The sequence below is a fragment of the Eublepharis macularius genome, chromosome 6 (assembly GCF_028583425.1).
Source record: "Eublepharis macularius isolate TG4126 chromosome 6, MPM_Emac_v1.0, whole genome shotgun sequence".
Lineage (NCBI taxonomy): Eukaryota > Metazoa > Chordata > Lepidosauria > Squamata > Eublepharidae > Eublepharis > Eublepharis macularius.
Window position 1 is genome coordinate 12,148,922 of NC_072795.1, and position 22,322 is coordinate 12,171,243.

Genomic DNA, 22,322 nt, shown 5'->3' on the forward strand with positions numbered 1-22,322 from the left:
TACTTTTTAAAAGATTTTAATGTAAAAGATACAACAATAGAAAGTGCATAAAAAACTTATACAGACACTACATTTAAAATTAGATTAAACTAATAGAAAGCTGCATTCAGAATATGTAACAGCACAATTAAATTGTATAATAGCTCTCGTTCCCTCTCCTTAGTTGGTTATACCCAAACGTTTAGTATCAACCATTTTTAACTAATCATTTCTCCTGTGTTTTATCTTTGTATCGTTACCTTAATTTATCTTAGTTTTAACCTAAAGAATCAAAGAAGTCTTTCCATTTTTTCCAGAATTCAACTGCTGGTCTATTATGCACATAAGAAGTTAATTTGGCCATAGGTCCATAGTCATAGATCTTGTCTATCCACTCTAAAGTGTCGGGGCACAGATCTGTTTTCCATTTTGCTGCATATACCACTCTTGCTGCTGTCACCATGTACCAGAAAACGTCTCGGAAATACTTTTTTTTTTTTTTAGTGAAACGATGGGGGAATTAAGAGCCCCTGACCATCCAAGGGCCCTTTCCCTTCCTTCTTCATGCTGCGTTTTCTGAACTGCTGGATTATGTGAATGTGCTCAGACGTCTTCCTTTCTCCTCTCTTCTCTCGTGTCTGCCTGCAGCTCTTCATGTGTCTGGTGTGGATTCTGCTTCAGGTCATTGTTTTTGTCATGTACTATGACCTCCCGCTTTTGCCGCCCCCTTGCTCGGACAGAGTCATGTCCATGCCATCAGATGTCTTGGATGAGGAAGAGGAGGAGCCCCTTGTGCACCATGAGGTGGGCCAAGAGGAGGAGGCAGAGCCCAGCAGCTATGGGAGCACCTGTGTGGAACCTCGGGGTCCCCTGTTGGGGGACGAGTGCCGTTATGTGCCCAATGGCCACTTGACGGACGAGGAGGCTGCCAAAGGGAGAGAGAAGAGCCCCTTCAGTAACTTCAGCTCCTTGAGAGGTGAGACTAGAGATGTGCACTTTGGGTTTCCGATTGGGGTTTTTAACTTGAATTGGGCCTGATTTGGAAAGATTTGGGATTCCCGAATCATCCGCAGCATTGCTGAGCTTATTTGGAAATCCCGAAGCAAAGCTTTCCAAAGCAACTTGTATTGCTTCGGGAAGCTTTGGGCAAAGCAGCCGGCCCACAGCACTTTTCTAGCTGTTTGTATTTGCAACCAGCAAGAGAAGCCCTCCTCCTTCTCCCATCAACTGAAAAAAGCAGCGGGGTGGGAAGTTTGAAAGCAACACTTTTCTGGCCATTTGCAAATGGCCAGAAAAGTGCTGCTTTGAGCTTCGGTGTGCTCCGTAAAGATTCCTAAATCTTTACAGAGCATACCGAAGCATTTAAACACCCAAATAGTTTTTGGGTTTACCCGAAGCAGGAAACCCGAATCCTTTTGGGGTGCACGCCCCTAGGTGAGACCCTTTCCATGGTTGAGTTGCAGCGCATGGCCATCAGAAGCTTTGCAAATAGAGATCTTTCATGTCACTTATCATCTGATCTTTTTAGCTGGAGATGCTGAGGTTTGAACCTGGGCCTGCAAAGAAGGGCAGAGCATCTTCTTTGCAGGCAGCAGGTGATGTAAAAGATCTCTACGTGAGATGGTGGAGAACTGCTGATGGTCCGATTAGACAATATTGACCTTGATGGCCTGATGCAGTACAAGGCAGCCACAGGAGTTTAGCAGACGTTGCCTTTGGGCAGCAAGCTCAGGGCTTAGGAGGAGATGCCTGCCCCAGCCACGCTATCCCTGCATCAGAGATCTATTTTCATTAGAGGTGCCAACGCTGGCTTCGGAAATTCTTGGAAATTTAGGCGTGGTGCTTGGCGACGGAACTCAGCAGGGATGTGATAACAGAGTCCACCCTCCGAGCTTGCCCTTCCCCCTAGGCGAACAACTGATCTCTCTAGCCTGATGACCAGTTGTCATTCTGGGAGAACTGCAGGTCCCAACTGGAGGATGGCCGCCGTAATTTTATAGCGTGTAAGGCCTGCTTGACACGTGTAACAAGGTGGTAGAATGTATAGTGGAGGATCATGTTTTGGAATTCGCTCCTGCGTTTAACAAAAAACCCCAAATCCCTGCAAATGGAAAACTAGCACCATAGAGAGGTTCCGCGTGTCTCTTTTCCCTCTGTGCAGTGCTAGTTTTCTATTTGCAGGGAAGCTTTTTTAAAGATGCTTTCGAAACCGGAATGTGCAGTATGATGGGGTACAGCCCTTTCTATCACCCCAGGGCTCCATATTCTTATTGGGGGGTTCCGCATGATCGATTTTGATCAGACTTTCTGAGCAGTTGTGCTGAAGTGGAATCATACGAATCCACCACTCCCTGATTCCACATTAAGGCTTTTGTTTTGCATTGACATTTCATTTCATCATGCTCAAAGTCCATCGTGCGGAATTTGCCCAGTATAAAAATCGATTCCTCATTGCTTTTTCTGGGGGAAGTGTCGACAAACATGTGTCTTCTTCATTTTTTAATCCCCCCCCCCCCCACAAAATGTTGCTACATATAAACGTTGCTTCAAACAAACACATCTGATAGGTCAGAACATTTCCCACCTATATCGTGGAATGGGTATTGGTTATTGACATTTGGAGGGAAAATTGTTACCGATGACCCCGCTTTCCCTCTGCCTCAGAAGCTGCCAGCTGTCAGCGAGCAACAAGTAACAAATTTGGCGCATTGAAAAACGGACCCGTTATTGGTCAGCTGTCGTCATGTGACACAGGATATGTTTCTGCATAGACTTGTAGAAACGTTGCAACATTTTTTTATAATTAAAAAAAAACGGGAAGGGAAAGGTAGTGGGTGTGGCTTAGAAAACGTGATTGGCCAATCAAATGAAGTTGATTTGAAGGGCGAGAGAGAAGGGCAAGGGTGGGGAGAACATCGGATAAAGAATTTTGCATGATTAAAATCCCTAATCTGCTGCGAATGGACAAATAAGTTGGGGAAAAGCAGGATGGAAAAAAAAAACGGACAAATCCTGCAGTGACTTCGAAGCTGCTGCTAGGATTGCCTTCCCACGTGTGGAAACACAAAGAAAAATCGAGGCCATTTGGAAGCTGAACAGCGGAAAACCACTAGTGCGGAATCACCCGTTTTCCTGCATGAGCAAACTAGGTTGGGTTAATGTGTTGGGTGGCACATGCAAGAGATGTGGAGAGGCCAAAACAAAGCTCGGCGAAGATAGGGGCAGTGTTATGGTGAATGTTCCAGGAATCTAGCCTTGCCTGCTTCAGTCTCGCAGGACTGATGAGCCCTGTTCTGTCGTTCCAGAGTATTTGAGGGAGGAGGTGGTGGTTCTACTCACGGCCCAGTTCATCACTCTCTTCAATCAAACGGCCCTGGAGGTAGGTGTCTGCGGGCAGGGTGCTCTCTTATCCCTTTGCAACGTGTTCTTAATCTGGTTAATTGGGCGGTTTGTGTCCTTGCACCTTTTTTTATCTTCCTTGAGCTGGTGAAGATAACGTGGGATATCAATATTTTAAATTTAAATTTTTGCCATGCAGAGTTGCCAGTTTGCTAGTGTGGCTTTGGGTGGGGGCTGGGCAAGCAGCAGGGGGGAGATGCAGCGATGCTCCTGGTGCCCTGTCTACTGATCTCTTCGCCTGGCCCCCGCCCGAAGCTAGAGCTAGCAGTGGCTAGGCACCCTATCTGCTGTGCGGGGAAGGGGGGGCAGGAGAGGGGCTCCGAAACCCCCCACACCCAGTGGAGGGGAAAGGGGATGCCCCGCAAGAGCCTGACGCCTGCACTCCCCTCCCTGCTGCTCTGTAAATGTTAAACTTAAATCTGCAAGGACGCCTACACTTCCTACACTCCCCATCAAACCTTGAGGTAAGCAGACACGTGTAGAACTCTAGTAACACGTCTCGTGTAGTTCTGCTCTTAGTCTAAACTACAAGTTATTTTTAACTCCGAGATGTCCGGGAGGAAAATGGTCTCCTTGGACCATTTCAGGTTGGGTTAACAGCACAGGGGGGGCAGGTCTAAACCCCTTCTCCCACCCACTGTGGTCCTGTCCTGAACTGGGCCCACGCTGCCCTGGGAAACAGGCGGCTCCGGCCTACATCTCTCAAGCAATGGATGTTCCTGGGGAACAACAAGATTTGACTACTTAGGGCTAAGAGTGAGTACCCCCAGGGTGGCCCAGTGAGTTTCATAGCAAAGTGAAACTTTTGAGTCTTCCACATCCCAATGGTTCTTTAGAGAAAAAGGTGGATTGCGCACTCCACCTCTTTCATGACTTTTGCAACTGATTTGCATTTACACGGCCCTCACTTCCTGCACCCTCCCCCCCCTCCCTTTACCGCCTATATATACCTCTGGCTGGTTTCTTCATACCCTGCATGCATCTGACGAAGAGAGCTGTGGCTCTCGAAAGCTTACGCTACAATAAAGTTGGTTAGTCTAAAAGGTGCTATGGTACTCTTTACTATTTTGCAACTACGGACTAACACGGCTGACTCCTCTGGATCTCTGGTCCATCAAGATCAGTATTCTCAGACTGGTAGTGGCTCTCCAGGGTCTCAAGTAGAGATCTCTCGCATTGCCTACTGCCAGATTCTTTAAACTGGGTATCGAACCTGGGACCTTCTGCCTGCCAAGCAGATGCTCTGCCTCTGAGCCACACCCCCTCCCCTCCTGTGGGCTGGATCTCATGCTCTTGAGTGGCTAGTTGTCAAGCAGCGCCTGCATTTCGTACCCTACAGCTTCCCCACATATGACCGTGCTCTTGTGTGTGGCTTCTCTCTTTAGACCATGGTGACGCCCATCACCCAGCGGTACTTGAACTTTGGGGAGTTGGAGAACAGCATCATGTACTTCCTGTGTGGTGTGGAGGTAAGGATAGGTTGTGTATGCGACCCGGAGTTATCACTGTAGAGTAGGGCAACAAGTGTGTGCACTGGATTCCAGGCCATGTTCGGTGTGTGGATTTGACCTTCTAGGGCCTCCAGGTGTCTCTCCTCCAGAATGTCTTAGGGAATGCTGTCTCCCGTATATTACCACAACGCCACTCTTGAACCCTTTGCGCATTGAACAAACATGCTGGGAGGAAGAGTGGGCAGGAGTACACTGGCCCTTCCCTCCACCTCTGCATAAGTGCCAGGTTGTCTGCTTAGTGTGGATGTGTAGAGGCACTGCTGGCACCAGGGTTTCTGGCGCCCGCGGCGATCCCCACGTGTGTGCGCCCCCGGACTGTGTGATGACGTCATCACGTGATGGCGTCATCACGCAGCAAACGCTGGGCCCATTGGCCGGTGGGTGGCTGGGGTGGCGTGCGGAGGCTGCCCGCGCTCCGCACGCCGCCCCGGCTGCCTGCCGTGCCTGGACTGTGCCTGCTGCGCCCAGCCAGGGGTGTGTGGCAGCGGCAGCGTGGGGCTGGCCAGCTGTAGCAGCCACAGGCCAGGCATGCCAGCTCTGTGGAGCGCACCTCCGCCCCGGCACCCCCTCTGGCGCCCCCTCCAGCGCCCGCGGCGCCCACCTCACCGCCTCAATGGTGGCGCTGGCCCTGTGTAGAGGAAGAACGTGCATGCACCTTCCCTGTGATTGGGGATGCCACTTTCCAAACACTGCCAAACACTGGGAAGGAGTGCATGCGCAGATGTTTCCTCTGTGCATAGACGCCATGCTTACAAGCCGGTAATCAAATGGAGGTGGGGTGCAGGGTTCGCACACACTTGCCTGCTGTCCTCTCCATATATTCAGTCACGCTCTGAAGCTTTGTGTGTCCAGGGCTTAAGATCAACAGGGCTTAAGCCTCCTTGCCTGCAATTCAGTTCTCAGCTTCTTTCTGCGGTGCTCAAAGGGTGGAGGTGAATCTGGAGGGCTGGGGTCGACTAACTTGGTTTCACCCGCTGGATCAGAGCTAGAGGGCATTGGTCATGGGTGACTCGTGACACCCAGCTTCATTGTCACTCTATATCTCGTCCCCTGCTTTCGGGAGGTGGGGGACTTGGGCGTGGATAGCGGGATTTTGAGCAGACTGTGGGAAAGGAAAGGACGAGTGAGTCCTTCCTACCTGCTCTTTAGGGTTGCCAACCCCTGCTTAGGAAATTCCTGGAGATTTGGGGTCAAAGCCAGGGGAGGGCACTCAGCGGGGATGTGATTCCACGAAGGTAATCCTCCAACGCAGCCATTTCCTCCAGGGGAGGTGATCTCCGAGTTGAGGAGATGACTCGTCGTCCTTGGCGAACTCCAGGTCCCACCTCTCAGGTGGCAACTCTTCTGCTTTTAGTTGCACCCTGAGGTTGCCTTCACTAAGAACAAAATTGGGGGAAGGATCATGGAAATGTGTGTTGCAGATTGCTTGGCCCCAGGATCCAGCGATGATTACGCTGGCCTCCCATCAATGGGAGAAGCCCCTGTGGGAAGGGTTACCGGGAGCTTTCAAAGGAGCAAGTAGAATTCATACCTTTTAAACTGAATCTGCTTCAGGACAACAATTTTTTGCCGACAAAGTGAATTCTGCAACCTGTGTCCACTACGTGCCAAACGACACGTGTCAGCTTTGCAAAACTCGCAACGCCATATATTCTGTACGTGCCCTTGCTCATTCACAAAGCACAGCTAGTCCTTCCGTTGTCGTCCTTCAGGTCATTTGCGGCTTCTTCCTGGTCCGCTGCCTCAGTGTCCGCTTCAAGGATCGCGTCATCTTGGTGGTCGGCTTGGTCATCTGCAACGTGGCCTGTGTCTGGTGTCTGCTCTTCCTCACCCGGCCCCAAGGTAACGCAGCAGCGTGGGCCCGTCCCCCACCCAACAGAGCCCTGGCGCTGCGCTTGCTATGCATTGCTGGGTCTAGTAGACACTACCCTCCGAGGCCCGTTCTGTCCTTGGGGAAACCCTCCCTTTGGAATAAATGGTGAGAACGTAAGAACTGCCTGGCTGGATCCCTCTAGTCCGGCATTTGGATGCTTCTGGGAAGAGCCACAAGGAGGGCATGAAGGCAAGGCAGCAAGTGTTCCCCGGTTGTTTGAATGATGGGTGGTGCCTGGCAGGGAGCTGGGATGGGAGCAAGGAACCTGCGAGTTCCGTTTAGCAATGCCAGCTAATAGCCATTGGCGGACCGATTTGCTTTGGCCATCTAAGCTGGTGCCTCTTGATCTGCAATTCCTTATTAAGTGTGGTGAAGCTCTTTTTTCTCTTTGCGTATGTGTTCTGTGCCATCAAGTTGCTTCTGACTTATGGCAACCCTATCAATTAGCAACCTCTAAAACGTCCTGTCATTGACAACCTGGCTTAGGTCTTGCAAACTGGAAGCTGTGGCTTCCTTTATTGAGTCACGCCATCTTATTTTGAGTCTTCCTCTTTTCCTACTACCTTTCGAGATTTGAGAATGGCAAAGGCTAGACCTGGTTCAGTGCCTTGTCTATTTGCACCCAACCCTGTTCTGTCTGCTGATATGTGGGAGATCACGGCGGAACAGACTATGTAGGCTGCCTTGCTAAGGATCCGAAGGTTAAATCTGGCCTGTGTCGCTCATCACAAGCCTGCTGCATTGCACATACTGTTTATAATCTAGTCTGCAGACTGGTTAATAATTGAGTGTTTGTCATTGGACTGCCGTATCTGAGGGTGACCTTCTTGTTTGAGTAGCCTGAAAGAGATAGAATGTTCATGTTAACTTGATTGCAATTTAAAAAAAAAAACTGGCTTTGGAATTTTTTTTTTTTTAAAAATCCAAAGCAAAATTGTCAAACCCAAAGCCTTGTAATCTCTCTTGAGTCTCATCACAACAACACTGCAGAATGCAAGGTTTGAAAGTGGCGAAGGCCGGATCAGGGCCGTTTCCAGATGGCTTACCTGCCTCTGGAACGTTGCGCCATGTTGCGGGGGGAAACGCGAAATATCGCGTTTTCTCGCGCAAGTTTTGTGCGACGTCGCGCAAAACTCGCGCGAGAAAACGTGATATTTTGCGTTTTCCCCGCAACATGGCGCGACGTTCCAGAGGCAGGTAAGCCATCTGGAAATGGCCCAGGTTTAGTACCTTGTCTAGTTGCATCCAGCCCTGCACCGTATGCTAGTATTTGGGAGATTACGGTAGTACAGACTCTGTGGGTAGAGAGCTGCCTTGGTTAAGGATCCACAGGTTAAATCTAGCCTGGGTCGCTCACCACAAGCCTGTGGCATTGCACATATTGTTTGTAATCTAGTCTGTGGGCTGGTTAATAATTGGGCGTTTGTCGCTGAACTGCTGTATCTGAAGGTGACTTTCCTGTTTGAACCGCCTGTGAGAAATGGAACGTTCACGTTGACTTGATCGCAGTTTGTTTTAAAAAATCCAAAGCAAAAACCTCAAACTCAAAGCCTTGTAATCTATCTTGAGACTCGGCACAGCACAACGGAAATATGCAGGGTTTCAAGGTCCCCTGGAAACTCTTTGTCAGGCTCAGGGCTCATTTCGAGGGGGAGCGCACAGGAACGTAGTTCCGGCAGTTCCCCAAAGTGGTCACATGTCAGGTGGCCCCGCCCACCTGACTCTCAGCCATTTTGGGCCCGTTTTGGCCTGGATTGGGGCTGAAACTGCCTGGATCGGGGCTCTGACGGGTGGTGGATCACTCTCCCACTCATCAGCGGCCCGATCCTGACCATTTTGGGCCCCTTTTCAGCCATATTCAGCCCCTTTTTGCCATTTTGGGCCCAATTTCGGCCCTGAATGTCGAGGATTGGGTCCAAAACAGCAAGGATAGGTGATGTCAGGGGGGTGTGGCATATGCAAATCAGTTATGCCAATGACACACTTCTGGAGATGGCAAGAAGTGTGGCATATGCTAATAAGTTATGCTAATGAGTTATGCTAATGAGTTCCTCCAGCTCTTTTTCTATGAAATGACCCCTGGTCAGGCTAGATGTTTAAAAGAAATAAATAAGTGCGAAAGGAGTTGGAGATGTCTCAGGCCTAATCTTTAGGCCAGGCAGGTTTGAATAAAAAAGGTACGGAAGGTTAGAGCTGGTATCAGGTTGCCTCTTTGGGAGGGACGTAAACGACAGCGTTTAACAGAAGTCCCAAGAAGCCGGAATCAATGAAACGTCTCTCTAACAGCAAATGCAATGCGCCGGTTCCTTAAAAGATGAGGTAGATGTGCCAGAGGGAGCATGAGAGAGTACAAAAGTTCAGTCTGAGATGGCCCATCCATGCCGGAGGTCTTTCTATTGCTGCTTCAAGCATTGAGTTTTCACCTGCCTGGCAGCCCTGAACAAGGTGGTCTTTTCCACCTTCCGGTCCTTCCTGCCTTCCGGTCCTTCCTCGTTCTCCTTTTCATCCACAGGCAGCTTTGCCGTCCTCCTCATGGAACTGGTGGTGGGCGTGTTCCTGCAGGTGTTGGGCCTGCCCTTCGTCGCTGTCTCCCAGGTGTCGCTCTTCTCAAAGGTCACGGCAGAGAGGACGCAAGGTAAGCCCACTCACGGTGCCGCCACTGAGCTTCAGTTGTTAGCTCTATTTCTTTGTCCCCTTCTTGAAGTGTGCACCAGCTTTGGGCAGCTCCTGCCGTCCTGGTCTCGAGGCTTCTCTTGGTAAACATCCCAGCACCGTTCTCGAGTTTCTGAGGTGGATACCTTCTTCATGCCAGTTTCTAGATGGTGACTTGGTCTACACACGCAGCTGCAAAAAGATGACTCTTGAAAGGGTAGAATGGGCTAAACCATTTCAACTTGTGGGCGTGGAATGCTGCTTTTTGAAAGGGGGGCTTTTACAACCAGTATCCCTACCCTGCAGCCTGAATCTGGTACAGTCTGTTCTTTCACCTCTGTCTTCCACCAGCCTTGTTCTTCTTTCATACATCAGCTCTTGAGCTTAGCAAGAAAGTTCCTGGTAGGCTGCCGGAAGTAAGCTGAACTGAGCCCTGGCAATGCTAGGAGTGCTGCCAGCATCATAGCGACTTGGCCAGCAGCAACGGCAAGGAGTTGTGGCTACCCTGACAGCCAAGTAGCCTCTGTCCTTGGCACCGCTGGGGGCGTGGTTCAGCGTGCTCCATTTTATCATCCGAGCCCGGCCCTGGTTTTGCTGTATGTGAATATTTGGGCAGACGAATGCACATATTTGCTACGAGTACTCATTCTGAGGAAGTGCGCCTCTGTTTTCTCTAGTTGCATCATGCTGCTACCGTAATGGGGGTTTCCGAGTATTATTGATCGCTCTTGGAGGGGGGATACCATATCCTCCCCCCTGCAGGGATAGCTGCCTCCCTTCCTCTTAATTCTGGGCGCTGATCACAGCCGTTCCAGCAATCGGGCAGGTGGGACGCACACCCTTTTTGTTTGTGAGATTGAAAACGCTCTCTTTCCCCAAGGCCTTGGCTTTCTAAGCTCTGTGTTTGTTCTGGGGTATACCCGTGCCCAAGTTATGAATTCCAGACTCCGCTTAAATAAAAGTTAAGTTTATTTAGCTTAAGGAGTGTTTGCCAAAAGCATGAAGCATTCTTAGGCAACAGACATTAAGAAAAATTTACTGTTGCTCAGGGCTTTTTTTCTAGGAAAAGAGGTGGTGGAACTCAGGACTGCACAACGACGTCACTTTGGGTTAGCTGCAACAAGGGGGAGTTTTTAAAAGTTTAAGTCGCCCTCGGAGAAAATGGTCACATGGCCGGTGGCCCTGCCCCTGGCGCCGAGGGCAATCTAAACTCCCCTCTGTCTGGAGATCAGGGGCTGGGGCCACCAGCCATGTGACCATTTTCAAGAGGTGCCGGAACTCTGTTCCACTGTGTTCCAGCTGAAAAAAAGCCCTGCTGTTGCTACAGAAATCTATTTAAACATGAGAGCAAGCTACCTAAGGATCTCTGCCTGGCATCCATTTTGTTGCTTATCTCACCCATCCATTAGAATGTGAGCTCTCTCCCATGCTAAGCTGGTTCGGCACAGGGACACCCTGAGGGGATGAATAGCATGTGGCTTTCAGCTTCTCTCCGGGTTACTTGCATGATGGAGAATGGAGTAGCGAAAGAATAGAGTGGGGCTGGGTGAACTGAGAAGCCATCTTTTCAGGACTCAGTGCCCCACCCGGCAACTCAAGAGCCAATCAGGGCCAAACTGTTAATTAGCGTTTCAGCTGTGTGAAACTCTAGGGAGTGAACATGGAGCCTTTCTGAGAACAGCCTCCCAAGGCCGAATCTCTGGGAAACTCAGGGACTGCTCCACAGTTCAGCCCAGCCACCATATATCTGAGCTAGGCTACAGGCTGAGAACACTTACAATTCTGAACCCGAGTTCAGCCATTTTTACCAAAATCTGGGTTTGGGCTGACAACTTCTTCCCGCCACGCCCCCCCTCCTCCAAAGGAAGCCATTGAACTTGTTTTGTGTTGGGGAATTTTCTAGCCTTCCCCCCAAGTAGAGTTGTGTAGCAGTCTAGACAGACTTCCATGTCTTTTAAACAGCGAGCTCTGTGTCAAAGCAGGAGCTGTTTCTTTCACCGTGGCGCAACAAAGCATCTGTCCTTTTCATCATGGACTCCCGCGATGGTCTGCACACTCATGTTGTACTTGAACAGCACCACATTAAGCACTCTATTCAAGTAGAATCCCATGAGTGGTAGATTTCTACACAAGTTGCATATCAAGATGCAACATTGCTGGAAATGTTGGCACCGTGGGAGAGAGATAAGTTTGGGGGGGAACTGTACTATAAGCAATACTTACTGTCCTGTCAAAGATCCAGAGGAGTTAGCTGTGTTAGTCTGTAGTAGCAAAATAGAAAAGAGTCCAGTAGCACCTTTAAGACTAACCAACTTTACTGTAGTATAAGCTTTCGAGAACCACAGCTCTCTTTGTCGGATGATTCTCGAAAGCTTATGCTACAGTAAAGTTGGTTAGTCTTAAAGGTGCTACTGGACTGTTTTCTATTGTCCTATCAAACCTACACTGTTGTGTAGGTTTCAAACCTATTGTCCTATTAAACCTATTGTTGACTGCTCTAACAATATAAAATGCACCATTAATAACTTTGCATATACAATTGCCATATTTGGCATCTTTATGGAATTTAAAGTTATAAATATCTTAGTTTTCGGCAAGCAAAACCCGACCCTTGCGAGAGAACCGCAAGCTGATGCGCCCTGTGCTACCTTAGCACGTCTAGTTCCGGTGCTACCTAGTTCCAGCTAGATGTTGTCATGTTACTTCTGTGGCTGTTGCTTAGAGCGAGCTCAGGTCTCCATGAAACTTTCATGGCGTTTCTGCCCCCCCTCCAGCAAGGTAGGGCAATAAGCTATTTGTTACCCAATCTGTGTGCGTATGTGTCACGCTGACATGTAGGAGAGGTGAAAAAGTCAAGGAAAAAGTCAGGTCAAAAGGACAACAGGAGACATGCAGCAATTGAGAGATAACGGAAAGCCCTGCATGTTCCACTCATAGAGGTTAAGAATCCTAGGTGCAGAAATGCACCTTTGCTTTAAGAGTTGTATCTGTCTATGGCATGCCCACCTTGTCTTTAAAAGCATTTCACTCATTCTAAATGAGAACATATTTCTAGTAGTTCTGTTCTGTACTCCCCCAAATTTGCAATTTTTCCAACAGAAAAATGGGGGGGAAAGGCCTAGGGAGGGGGGACAGGGAAGCCCCCCTAATGCTCCCCCCGGGCTTCACATCTCTAGCTGCATCTCTGTTGACATAGGAGCAGGTTGTAATGAAGCTGCCTGAGAGATTGTCAGGCCACTGATGCAGTTGTCTCCTTTGAGACCGGCAGTGGCTCCCTTGGGGATTAAAATGGGGTGAAGGGCTGTTGGAGAGGTGAGGCAGGGGGATATTTACCATCATTTTCCGGTGCGACTGGGGAGTGTGGGAGCATGCATGCACATTCCCTCCCCCTGGTGCCTTTCCCCCCGCAGGCCAGGTGAGTGGGGCCAGGGGGGTGGAAGGTTGGGGGCAGAGGATCCCCTGCCCCAGGTGGGGCCTGGCATCTCTGTCTCCGGCAGAGAAAGGTCTTTCCTAAGACCGGAGATCCCTCCTACTGGAAAAGTCGTGGATTGAATCCATGTGAAGCTGGTGGTCTCCCGCTGAACCACAGCCACTCTCTTGCAGAATAGAGTTGCAGAAACTCGCACCACTTTGAGAAAGCCCTGGGTCTTGTTTAAACCCATCTCAGCCTAGTTCCGCCCTGGTCCCCTTCAAAGAACCTTGCACTTGTACTCCTTCTCTTTCCTTCATTTTAATAATGGTTACTGCAGGGAACAGTGTCTTCTTTCCACCCAGATTTCTGTTTCTCGGCCAGTGTTCCCTTCCCGATCTGGCTGTGCTCCCCGGGGTCCGGTTACTGCCAGCTGTTGCCCTTGTGAGCCACTGAGCTTTCTTTTCTGGTGGTGTTGGATTGCTCTGTGGCCTGATCTCCTGCCTCCGTATTTGCAGTTTTTGAGAGGCAAAAGATCTTGGCACGATCCTTCTCGGGAGGCCAAAATGCCAATACAGATCTGCCTGTATTAGCATAAGGTGGCAGGACTGTGTCTGGGGGTGTATGTGGGGCGCACCAGCCTGCGGTTCCCAAGGGGGAGCTGCAAGAGCCTTGCCCAAAATCCAAGGGTTGTAGCTGTGGATTTTGCTAACAAAGGGGTGTGTGGACACCTGCAAATTATTGAATTTGCCTGGGTTGCAGGAAAATCTAGCTACAACTCTGCTAGGCAGCTACTAGGTATGTTCCAAGCCAACAGCGTCAGTTGGTGGCTTCTTGCTGTTGCTACGGACTACGGATCGGTCTTTACCCAAAGCTTGGTTATTCTTCCTCCTCTTTATTTTGGATATTGCTGTGCTGCCTTTTCATAGTCCTGCTCGAGGCAGCCGACAGTTAAAACCACGTCACAGTGTTAAAAACAAGCCACTGGACGTAGACAGCAAAAAAAGGGTCCATAAAACAGAAGCAGACCATTAAAAAACTGGTAAGTTAAAGCTCCTAATTCAAAGCCTGGGTTAAAAAAAAATGTGTTTTAGCCTGGTGCCTAAAAGACAGGGAAGGGGCCAGGTGAGCCTCAAGAAGGAAGACATTCCGAAGGTAAGGAGCCACCACAGAAAATGCCCTGTCTCTAGTTGCCACTCACCTTGACTCTGAAGGCAAGAGTATATAGAGCAGAGTTTGAGAGGCAGATCTTAACTGGCGGGCTGGAACCTATGGGAGGAAACAGTCCTTCAGCTACCCTGGCCCCAACCCCTTTAGACCCTTAAAAGTAAGAACCAGCATTTTGAACTCCGCCCGAAGACAGAAGGGCAGCAGTGGAAAGTGCCATCATGTCATAGCTGACATATGGCGACCCCTGCAGGGATTTTCAAGGCAAGAGACTTAACAGAGGTGGCTTGCCATTACTTGCCTCTGCATAGCAGCCCTGGCCTTCCTTGGAGGTCTCCCATCCAATTACTAACCAAGGCCGACCCTCCTTAGTTTCTGAGATCTGATGAGACCAGGCTCACATGGGGCTATCCAGGTCAGGGCAAACAGATGGGTGACCAGTGCAGATCTCTCAGCACTAGGGTGATACGATCCCTGTAAGCAATCCCTGACAATAGCTCAGCTGCTGCATTTTGAACCAGTTTCTTTTAAGGAACTGCAGAGAAGGAAGGGACTGAGGCTGGCATTCTCACGGAAGTAGTAAAAGCGTGTTACCTCTGACGCTGCTTATCTGACAGACTGCGCCTCTATCCAAAATTTCCCCATGTGGCAAGAGCTAGTATGTTTGTGAGGGGAGGTTCTAGTTTAACTTTCTTCTGAACATACTGTCCATATGTGGGGAGTTTCCGCGTGCCTTCAGTACATGAGCGTCTGATAAGTGGTCTGGTCCAAGAGTGACAGAGACCAGAGCTGCGGCCTTTCAAAGGCATGGATTCTTTTAGCCAAGCTGTGTATTTCTTCTTCTTCATCCCCCTCCGCACATCCCATTCTGGCTGCTATGAGAGGAAGGCTTTCTTATCTTGGGGAGGAGATCTGCATTGTGTGCAGCCACAGGGAATGAAGATATTCTAGATTATTACCTGTACTGAATTTTTAAAAAAAATCTTTGAAGAAATGCAGGATTTGGTGATTTGTGTCAATTACGTAAATAGTCCGTTCTCGTAAATCTAGTGATTTTTCTGTGGTTGTGCTCTCTCTGATTGGAAGAAGTAGCAGCGTGTTTTGCAGATGTTGACACTTTCAGCTCTTGACCAATAAACATCTTCACAGCACCTCCTGCCTACCCTGAGATACCAGGAGAGATGGCTCATGCACTTTTTCAAAGCCATCCTCTGCAATCTTAAGGACTACAAACTTGCTTTTCTTAAAAGACAAATGATGGTTACGATGCTGTATTCCCCCAGTACCAAAACTCCTGTCTTTATATAGCATGATCTTGAGATATTATTTTCAAAGCCATCCTCTGCAATCTTAAGGACTACAAACTTGCTTTTCTTAAAAGACAAATGATGGTTACGATGCTGTATTCCCCCAGTACCAAAACTCCTGTCTTTATATAGCATGATCTTGAGATTTTATTGCCTTTTCTGTCTCCTAATATCCAATTATAAAAACATCCCTTCAAACCACTGTGGTTTCTGTGACTACTGTCCCCATTTTACAGATGAGAGGGAGAAAAACTGAGGCGGAAAGAAAAGAGGGGCTTTTACTGATGCCTTCCATATGTTCATGTCTGACCAGGGGTTTGAATCTGGCTCTCCACTTCAGCATGCTATCAGCAGATTGTATTAGCTCCTGGCTTTCCTTTATCTTGTATTTCATACCAAATGATTTTAAAAATCAGATCTTATTTACAATCACTTTTATCCTGCCCTCTGCTGAGCCTGTGGGTCCCGCTTTATCACAACAATCCTGTGAGGTAGGAGATGTGAGAATAAATGATTGCCCCAAGGTTACCCAGAATGCTTCATGGCTGAATAGGGCAGTCTGTCTGCTCTAATAAAGCACGTTCTCAACTTGCATCTTCAGCTATCTAGTAGCCTTGACTGAGGCTAGAGTAGAGACAGGAGTCTGACGTCTAGAATCTGTTTCTGAGCTAAGTGTTGTATTTGCATCTGGAATAAAGTACAGAGGGTACAGAAACTGCACTATTAGCAAAAATTGAATAATCTATATGAAGAGCTTATAGTGAGAAAACAAAGAATTATATATATATATATATATATATATAGAGAGAGAGAGAGAGAGAGAGATGGGCACAAACCGGAAAAAACCAAACTGTGCGGTTTGTGGTTCATCACATTTCACGAACCACAAATTTTCACGAACCTGCCCCAGTTTGCGAACCAGTTCGTTTGGTTCGTGAAAACGCCACATCCAGGTCAGCAAATCATCACTTCTGGGCCAGCAGAAGGTCACTTCCGGGTAAGCAGAAGGTCTGCAGGAAGTCCATCCCCTGTTGCCTAGGAAACTGATTGATTGGCGCCAGGCAGTCTGCAGTGACAAACCAAAAAATGAACCAAACGAACCAGCCTAAAGTTCATGGCGGTTCATCAGAAATGGGCTCTGATGAACCGCCAGTTCATGAACCACAACCAGAACTGGTTTGTCACGAACTTTGGTTTGTATTTCAGTTCGTGTCCATCTCTAGTGTGTGTGTGTGTGTGTGTTCCAAACCATCAAGATACAAAGGTATTTGGCTGGTCTTGCGACCGTAATAAACCTTTGATTGATTGATTGATTGATTGATTGATACAAAGGTACTCCTCCTACTCCTACTTATCAAATGTGGGGAAAACCACATATATATCTTCCCAAGGGGAGAGCGCCAAGGCAGTAACAATTCTAGTGCACAACTCTTCTTACAGCAATAAGAAATCCAGTTCACAACTCCTTTTACAGATGAATTGCCAGCTCCATTTCCGTTTCAAATCAATCTTCATCAGAGTTCTTTTCTTACAATTCCAAATGCCTCAATAAATTATCAAATTTTAAATACGCAATAGGATTTGCATCTGGAACATCACAGGGATGCCGTGTCCTCACTTGGCTTCTTAGATCAGGATGTGCGGGCGAGTTTGTACAGGAAGCAGACTCCGCAAGACCACCTCTGTCAGGTCTGCTGCATTTCAGGGATGTGGAGGGCTGCTGGTGGTTAAAATGCTATCCTGGACAAAAATTCCCTGCACAAATGCTGCTCCGCGGGGGTTGAGAGGCCAACACAGTGGAGAAACCTGACCTACACACGGGAGATCAAGCATCCCTCTAACGCTTTTGCGTCTCTGCCCTCGTAGGGTTGAGTCAGGGGCTCCGCCGGTCTGTAGGAGGAGTTGCAACCATCCTGGGGCCGCTGTGGGCTGGCGGCTTGACAGAGAACCTTTATATCATGCTTGGAGCCATGATGGGGCTGCTGAGCCTGTTGATGGTGAGTTCTTGGAGGAGGCTGGGGATTTTCCGTTTCTCTTCCCCCTCCACCCGTAGATTGTGAGTTGGTAGAGCCAGAAAATCTTTTGCAGAAGGAGAAAAAGGCTTGGAAGGATAGCAGGACACGCATGGCTTACATCTCCTGCTCACGTCCAGTGTGGCTTCATCTTTTCACACTCAGGTTGCATCTGCACTGTTATCAGAAAGGAGAATCATCTTGGGGCATAGATATGTAGGTGTCCCCATTCTTGGATCAAGGGATCTCTTAAGTTACAGTCTCTGCTGCTGAGGTTTAATAGTCCTCCAAAAGGAGATGAAGAGCAAAATCGAATGAATAAATAATAAATAAATAGAAGAGACGCTTAACCAATTCAATCTTTATTGATCTAGAATAGAAGTGGAGAAAGACAGGAAATGTTAGGGGTAAAGGCAAGTTCAAAACGATTCGAAATGCAGAGGCGGTTCTTGCACGGGCAATGCTCAGCCATGAAACAGCAAGCAGTTTACTCAAGGGGGTTCTGAAATACAGTGCTAGTGATCCACTGCTACCTAGCATCCTGTTACTTGAGAGTTTACCAAAGATGTCTCTTTCTGTGTGGTTAGTCTAGGAAAATCATCTAGGGGAAGTGGCATGCACTTGGAAGACTGGATAGTGACAAGACGGGAAAGGGATCCCTCATCGGGACTGTGGGTAAAGGGGTTTGACAGAGGGGGAAGGCGTCTCAGAGTTAAGCTACAAGAGACGAATTACACGAGGAGGAGCATGTGAAGGGAGTTGCAATGTTAGCCAGGAGTTTTAAAAGAGATCGGAAGGCTTTTTCAATGTCCCCTTGCTACAGAGCCAGGGAGATCCCTACTCAGAGGGTTTGTTAATTTCCTCTTCGCCTCCCGAAAGCTCTGTCAGTTTCACCTCCCCTTCTAAGAGGAGAAGAGGAAATTAAACCCTCTGGGCAGCCATCTCCCTGGCTCTGTAGAGAGGGGAAACTGACAAAGCCTTCCGATCTCTTTTAAAACTCAGCTTCCCGGCTAACATTGCGACTCCCTTCACGTGCTCCTGCTCGTGTAATTCGTCTCTTGCAGCTTGGCTCTCAGAGCCAAAACACACGTTAAGAAATACCTAGGTTCAGCACGTGTTCTCTTACCTCAAGGTTTGCCGGGATCTGTAGGCGTCCTGGAAGCTTAAAGTTTAGCATTTACAGAGCAGCAGGGAGGGAAATACAGGCGCCTGTATTTCTCTTCCCCTTCCTGCTGCTCTGTAAATGCTAGACTTTAAGCTTCCAGGATGCCTACAGATCCAAGCAAACTTTGAGGTAAGAGAACAAGTTTAGCATTTACAGAGCAGCAGAAAGGGGAAGGGAAATACAGGCGCCTGTATTTCCCTCCCTGCTGCTCTGTAAATGCTAAACTTTAAGCTTCCAGGACGCCTACAGATCCCGGCAAACCTTGAGGTAAGAGAACACGTGCTGAACCTAGGTATTTCTTAACGTGTGTTTTGGCTCTCAGTTGTCATTAGAAAGACCTGTCAAAAAGAGGGGGTTAGAACAGGCAAAGCCCAAGGAATAGCCAAAGAGTTACAATACAAACCCCTGGGTCAAAATCAACAAATCAGAGTTATATTCAATAGTACATTCATTCATGAAAATTGTTTACAAGCATATACATTATCTTACATATCATAAATTTGAATACATCTGTACCACCATTCAACTAAGTTTCAGACCGTGTGAATTCTTAGTCCATGTGTCAATTTTCCATGTAGATAATTTTGATCTCGCAGTGCATCAAAATAAAGTTATTCACCCTTAAATGTGTAGTTCATCTTTCTTCCAAAAAAGAACCGCATGTGAGTGCACTGAGATAAGCACCTGAGATTTTGTGATTTGCCGTTGGGTTTATAGATAGAAGAACGAGACATAAATGCCCCTGAGAAAACGGTGTGAAAACTCTTGCAAGCAGCTTGTTGGGCAGAGGGAGGGGAGACCGGCCAGGCCCCCTCTCCCATGTGTTCTTCTCATTTACGAGCAAAGAAGTGTGTAAGGCGTCTACCCGCAAGCAATTGGATTTTTTCTGGAAAGACAATTTTCCACACGACCCCTTCAAGCACGTGGGGAGTTTAGTGTCTTGCAGTGCACTGGAGAAAAAAAAATTGGAAGAAAGATGAACTACACATTTAAGGGTGAATAACTTTATTTTGATGCACTGCGAGATCAAAATTATCTACATGGAAAATTGACACATGGACTAAGGGCCAAGCTACAAGTGACGAATGACACTTGAACGGCAAGTGGATTGAGTGAAGCGCAAGTGAACACAGAGAAATACACTTGCCGTTCAAGTGTCATTCGTCACTTGTATCTTCGCCCTAAGAATTCACACGGTCTGAACTTTAGTTGAATGGTGGTACAGATGTATTCAAATTTATGATATGTATGATAATGTATATGCTTGTAAACAATTTTCATGAATGAATGTGCTATTGAATATAACTTTGATTTGTTGATTTTGACACTCATTAGAAAGACCTGTGCCTGAGACTATGGAGAACGGCTTCCTGTCTGAGTAAACGAGACAGAACTTGAGAGAGCAGCAAAGGTCTCTCTCAGCGTACGGCGGCTTCGTACGTCTGGAGATTCCTCATGCCTTATAGATACAGAATTGTCAATTGTCCGCAAGAGCTCTCTCTCCAATCCATGCGTACAATTTGACATTGGTTGAGGCAGCAAAGGAAGGAGATCCAGCTAGAATTAAAAGGAGGCTGGGAAAATGTCCGTTCCGTTCAGCGAAATGTGCTTAGGATTCTTTTCAGTGGGCAGGAGTGTGAAGGATTCCAATGAAGGGCTTACCAGAAAGTGTGGGATTTGAGAACTCCTGAGGGATGTGGCCACATGTGGGACTTCTGGGAAGGCATTCCATCATAACTCTATGCCTTGATGCCGAAAATAGGTCCTGGGGCTGAATCCTGGCTTTCTCTGTGGTGCTCATTCTCCTTCGCTTCTACAGATTATGGTGGGGCTTTCCTACCCTTACCTGGTCGAGCCAGCTGGCGGCTACGTGTCATCAGAAACAGAGCGGGATGAAGACAGCTCATGACAGTCATCTTGATCGGAGGTGCATTGGAAGGGATGGAAAAGCTGGCGCCTGCCCAGGTGAGTGCAATGACCACGTCATGTGGGGGGTTTGAAATTCCAGTTACCCAGCAAGCCACGGAACAGCTGGCGACCAGGTTGTCGGTTAGAGGAATTGGGTCTGCCTCAGGTTTTTGAGAGCCAGGCCAGGCGGTCCAGAATTTTTGGTTCTTGAACCATTTCACACAGAGGTGCAGTGTCTTCTTGTCGGTATCTCCTTGCGGGACAGCAGACAACATGCTCTTCAGTGTGCAAATATCAACTAATATGTCTTGCCCAGCTCTTTTTCCTGCCCTCAATAAATCTTAATTGTGATTGTAAAGAAATGGACTTGCACGCTCCCATTCCTTTTGGCTGGGAGGTTGGAAAAACCCCTCGTCCGTCCCTTCTTGACGCCGCTGCCCCTTCCCTTCACTCCCCAGAGGCACCACAAACAAATGGGTATCCCTGCCACTGCTGCCAATGACTCTGAGAATATCTCCTGCTAAACAGAGCTGCATGTCTAGCACTTTGTATCTGCGTTGCTGTTTAATGGCTCAGTGTCATTGTTGCGGCTGCCAGCTTTGCTCCACAAGTTAAGACGGGGGGCTTTTTATTGCAACTCCCTGTTACCACACTTCAGCTAGTGAGACTGAGGGCCAAGCTACACGTGACGAATGACACTTGAACGGCAAGCGGATTGAGTGGAGGGCAAGTGAACAGGGAGAAATACACTTGCCGTTCAAGTGTCATTCGTCACGTGTAGCTTGGCCTTGAGAGTTTCTAAACGAGGTGAAGTGCCCAAGAATGCTCAAGTGAAGGGAGTCGCAATTTTAGCAGGGAAATTGTAGTGTAAAAAGACAGATCTGAAGACACTGTCATTTTCACCTCTCTAGAGCCGGCATGGCAAAGATCTCTGCTCAGAGGGTTTGTTTATTTTCTCTTCACCTCCCCAAAGGGGAGGGAAAATTGACAGAGCCTTCAGGGAGGCGAAGAGGAAATAAACCCTCTGAGGAGCAATCTTTGCCGTGCAAGCGCTAGAAAGATGAAAATGACAGAGCCTTCCAAGCCTGTCTTTTTACACTATAGAGCCTGTCTTTTTAGTCTACAATTTCTGGCTAACATTGCGTCTCCCTTCACTTGAGCATCCTCGTGTACTTTGTCTCGCCAATAGAGATTCTGAATAGGGGTGATGTGTTTCCAGCAATCAGACTTGGAGGGTTCAAAATATAAGAACATTTTAATAAATGGATAAAAAGACTATGCATGTTCTGGTCAGTTATTTCAGGCTGAGCAAGGGAACAAAGAAAAGGAAGAAAACATGCAGTACCCTTTTCTTTATATTTAGTTTTTATCCTAGTGCTGTTGAAATAGGACAAGCAAGCTTTACCTGAAGCTGCAGCAGTTCAAAGATCACCATCGCCTTAATTCTAGTGCTTGACTCGTAGGGTAGCCAAGTCCCCCGTGCTTGAAAGTTTGGGGAGTGTATCAAGGGGGCTTACCTTGCTTGTGTGTGCACGCTCTGGAGTATGTCTTCATCTCGCTGGGAATAATGTCATTCCCAGCATGATGCAAAAGTGACAGGTGTTGCCTGGGGCTGATTTAATAATAATCAGCCCTAAACACCTAGATTGAAGGCCGCTTTTTATCAAATCAGCCCTGCGAGCAATCTGTCTCTTGCACGTTGTGCCGGTAACGACATTATTCTCAGTGCTAAAGGAAGTGCTCCGGAGAGCTCAGGAGTGAGCTACAGAGTTTCTAGGCCTCTTCCCTTTCCTGTCCCCTTTGCCAGCTAGGGGAGAGTTGGGGAGCAGAGGCGGGGAGTGGAGGACCCCTACCCTCACCAGGGGACTGGTAACCCTATGCCTGAGTCTTCTCCCTGTTGCCCCTTGAGCATGGACAAGAGGGAGTCCCTAGATATAAGC

At 48.1% G+C, this 22,322-nt stretch overlaps 1 protein-coding gene across 3 annotated transcripts in view; it reads left to right on the forward strand.

Annotated features, from left to right (window-relative positions):
* Positions 1–22,322, forward strand: part of LOC129332384 (uncharacterized) — a 49,558-nt gene that overhangs the window by 12,957 nt on the left and 14,279 nt on the right. For all 3 annotated transcript variants that reach the window (XM_054983469.1, XM_054983468.1, XM_054983467.1), the window contains exons 6-12: positions 628–955; positions 3,285–3,358; positions 4,764–4,847; positions 6,602–6,731; positions 9,275–9,397; positions 17,164–17,294; positions 20,294–20,439. In XM_054983469.1, coding sequence (XP_054839444.1) covers positions 628–955; positions 3,285–3,358; positions 4,764–4,847; positions 6,602–6,731; positions 9,275–9,397; positions 17,164–17,294; positions 20,294–20,383 — 960 coding nt within the window. In that variant the 3' untranslated portion in view covers positions 20,384–20,439. The remainder of the gene's footprint in view (positions 1–627; positions 956–3,284; positions 3,359–4,763; positions 4,848–6,601; positions 6,732–9,274; positions 9,398–17,163; positions 17,295–20,293; positions 20,440–22,322) is intronic.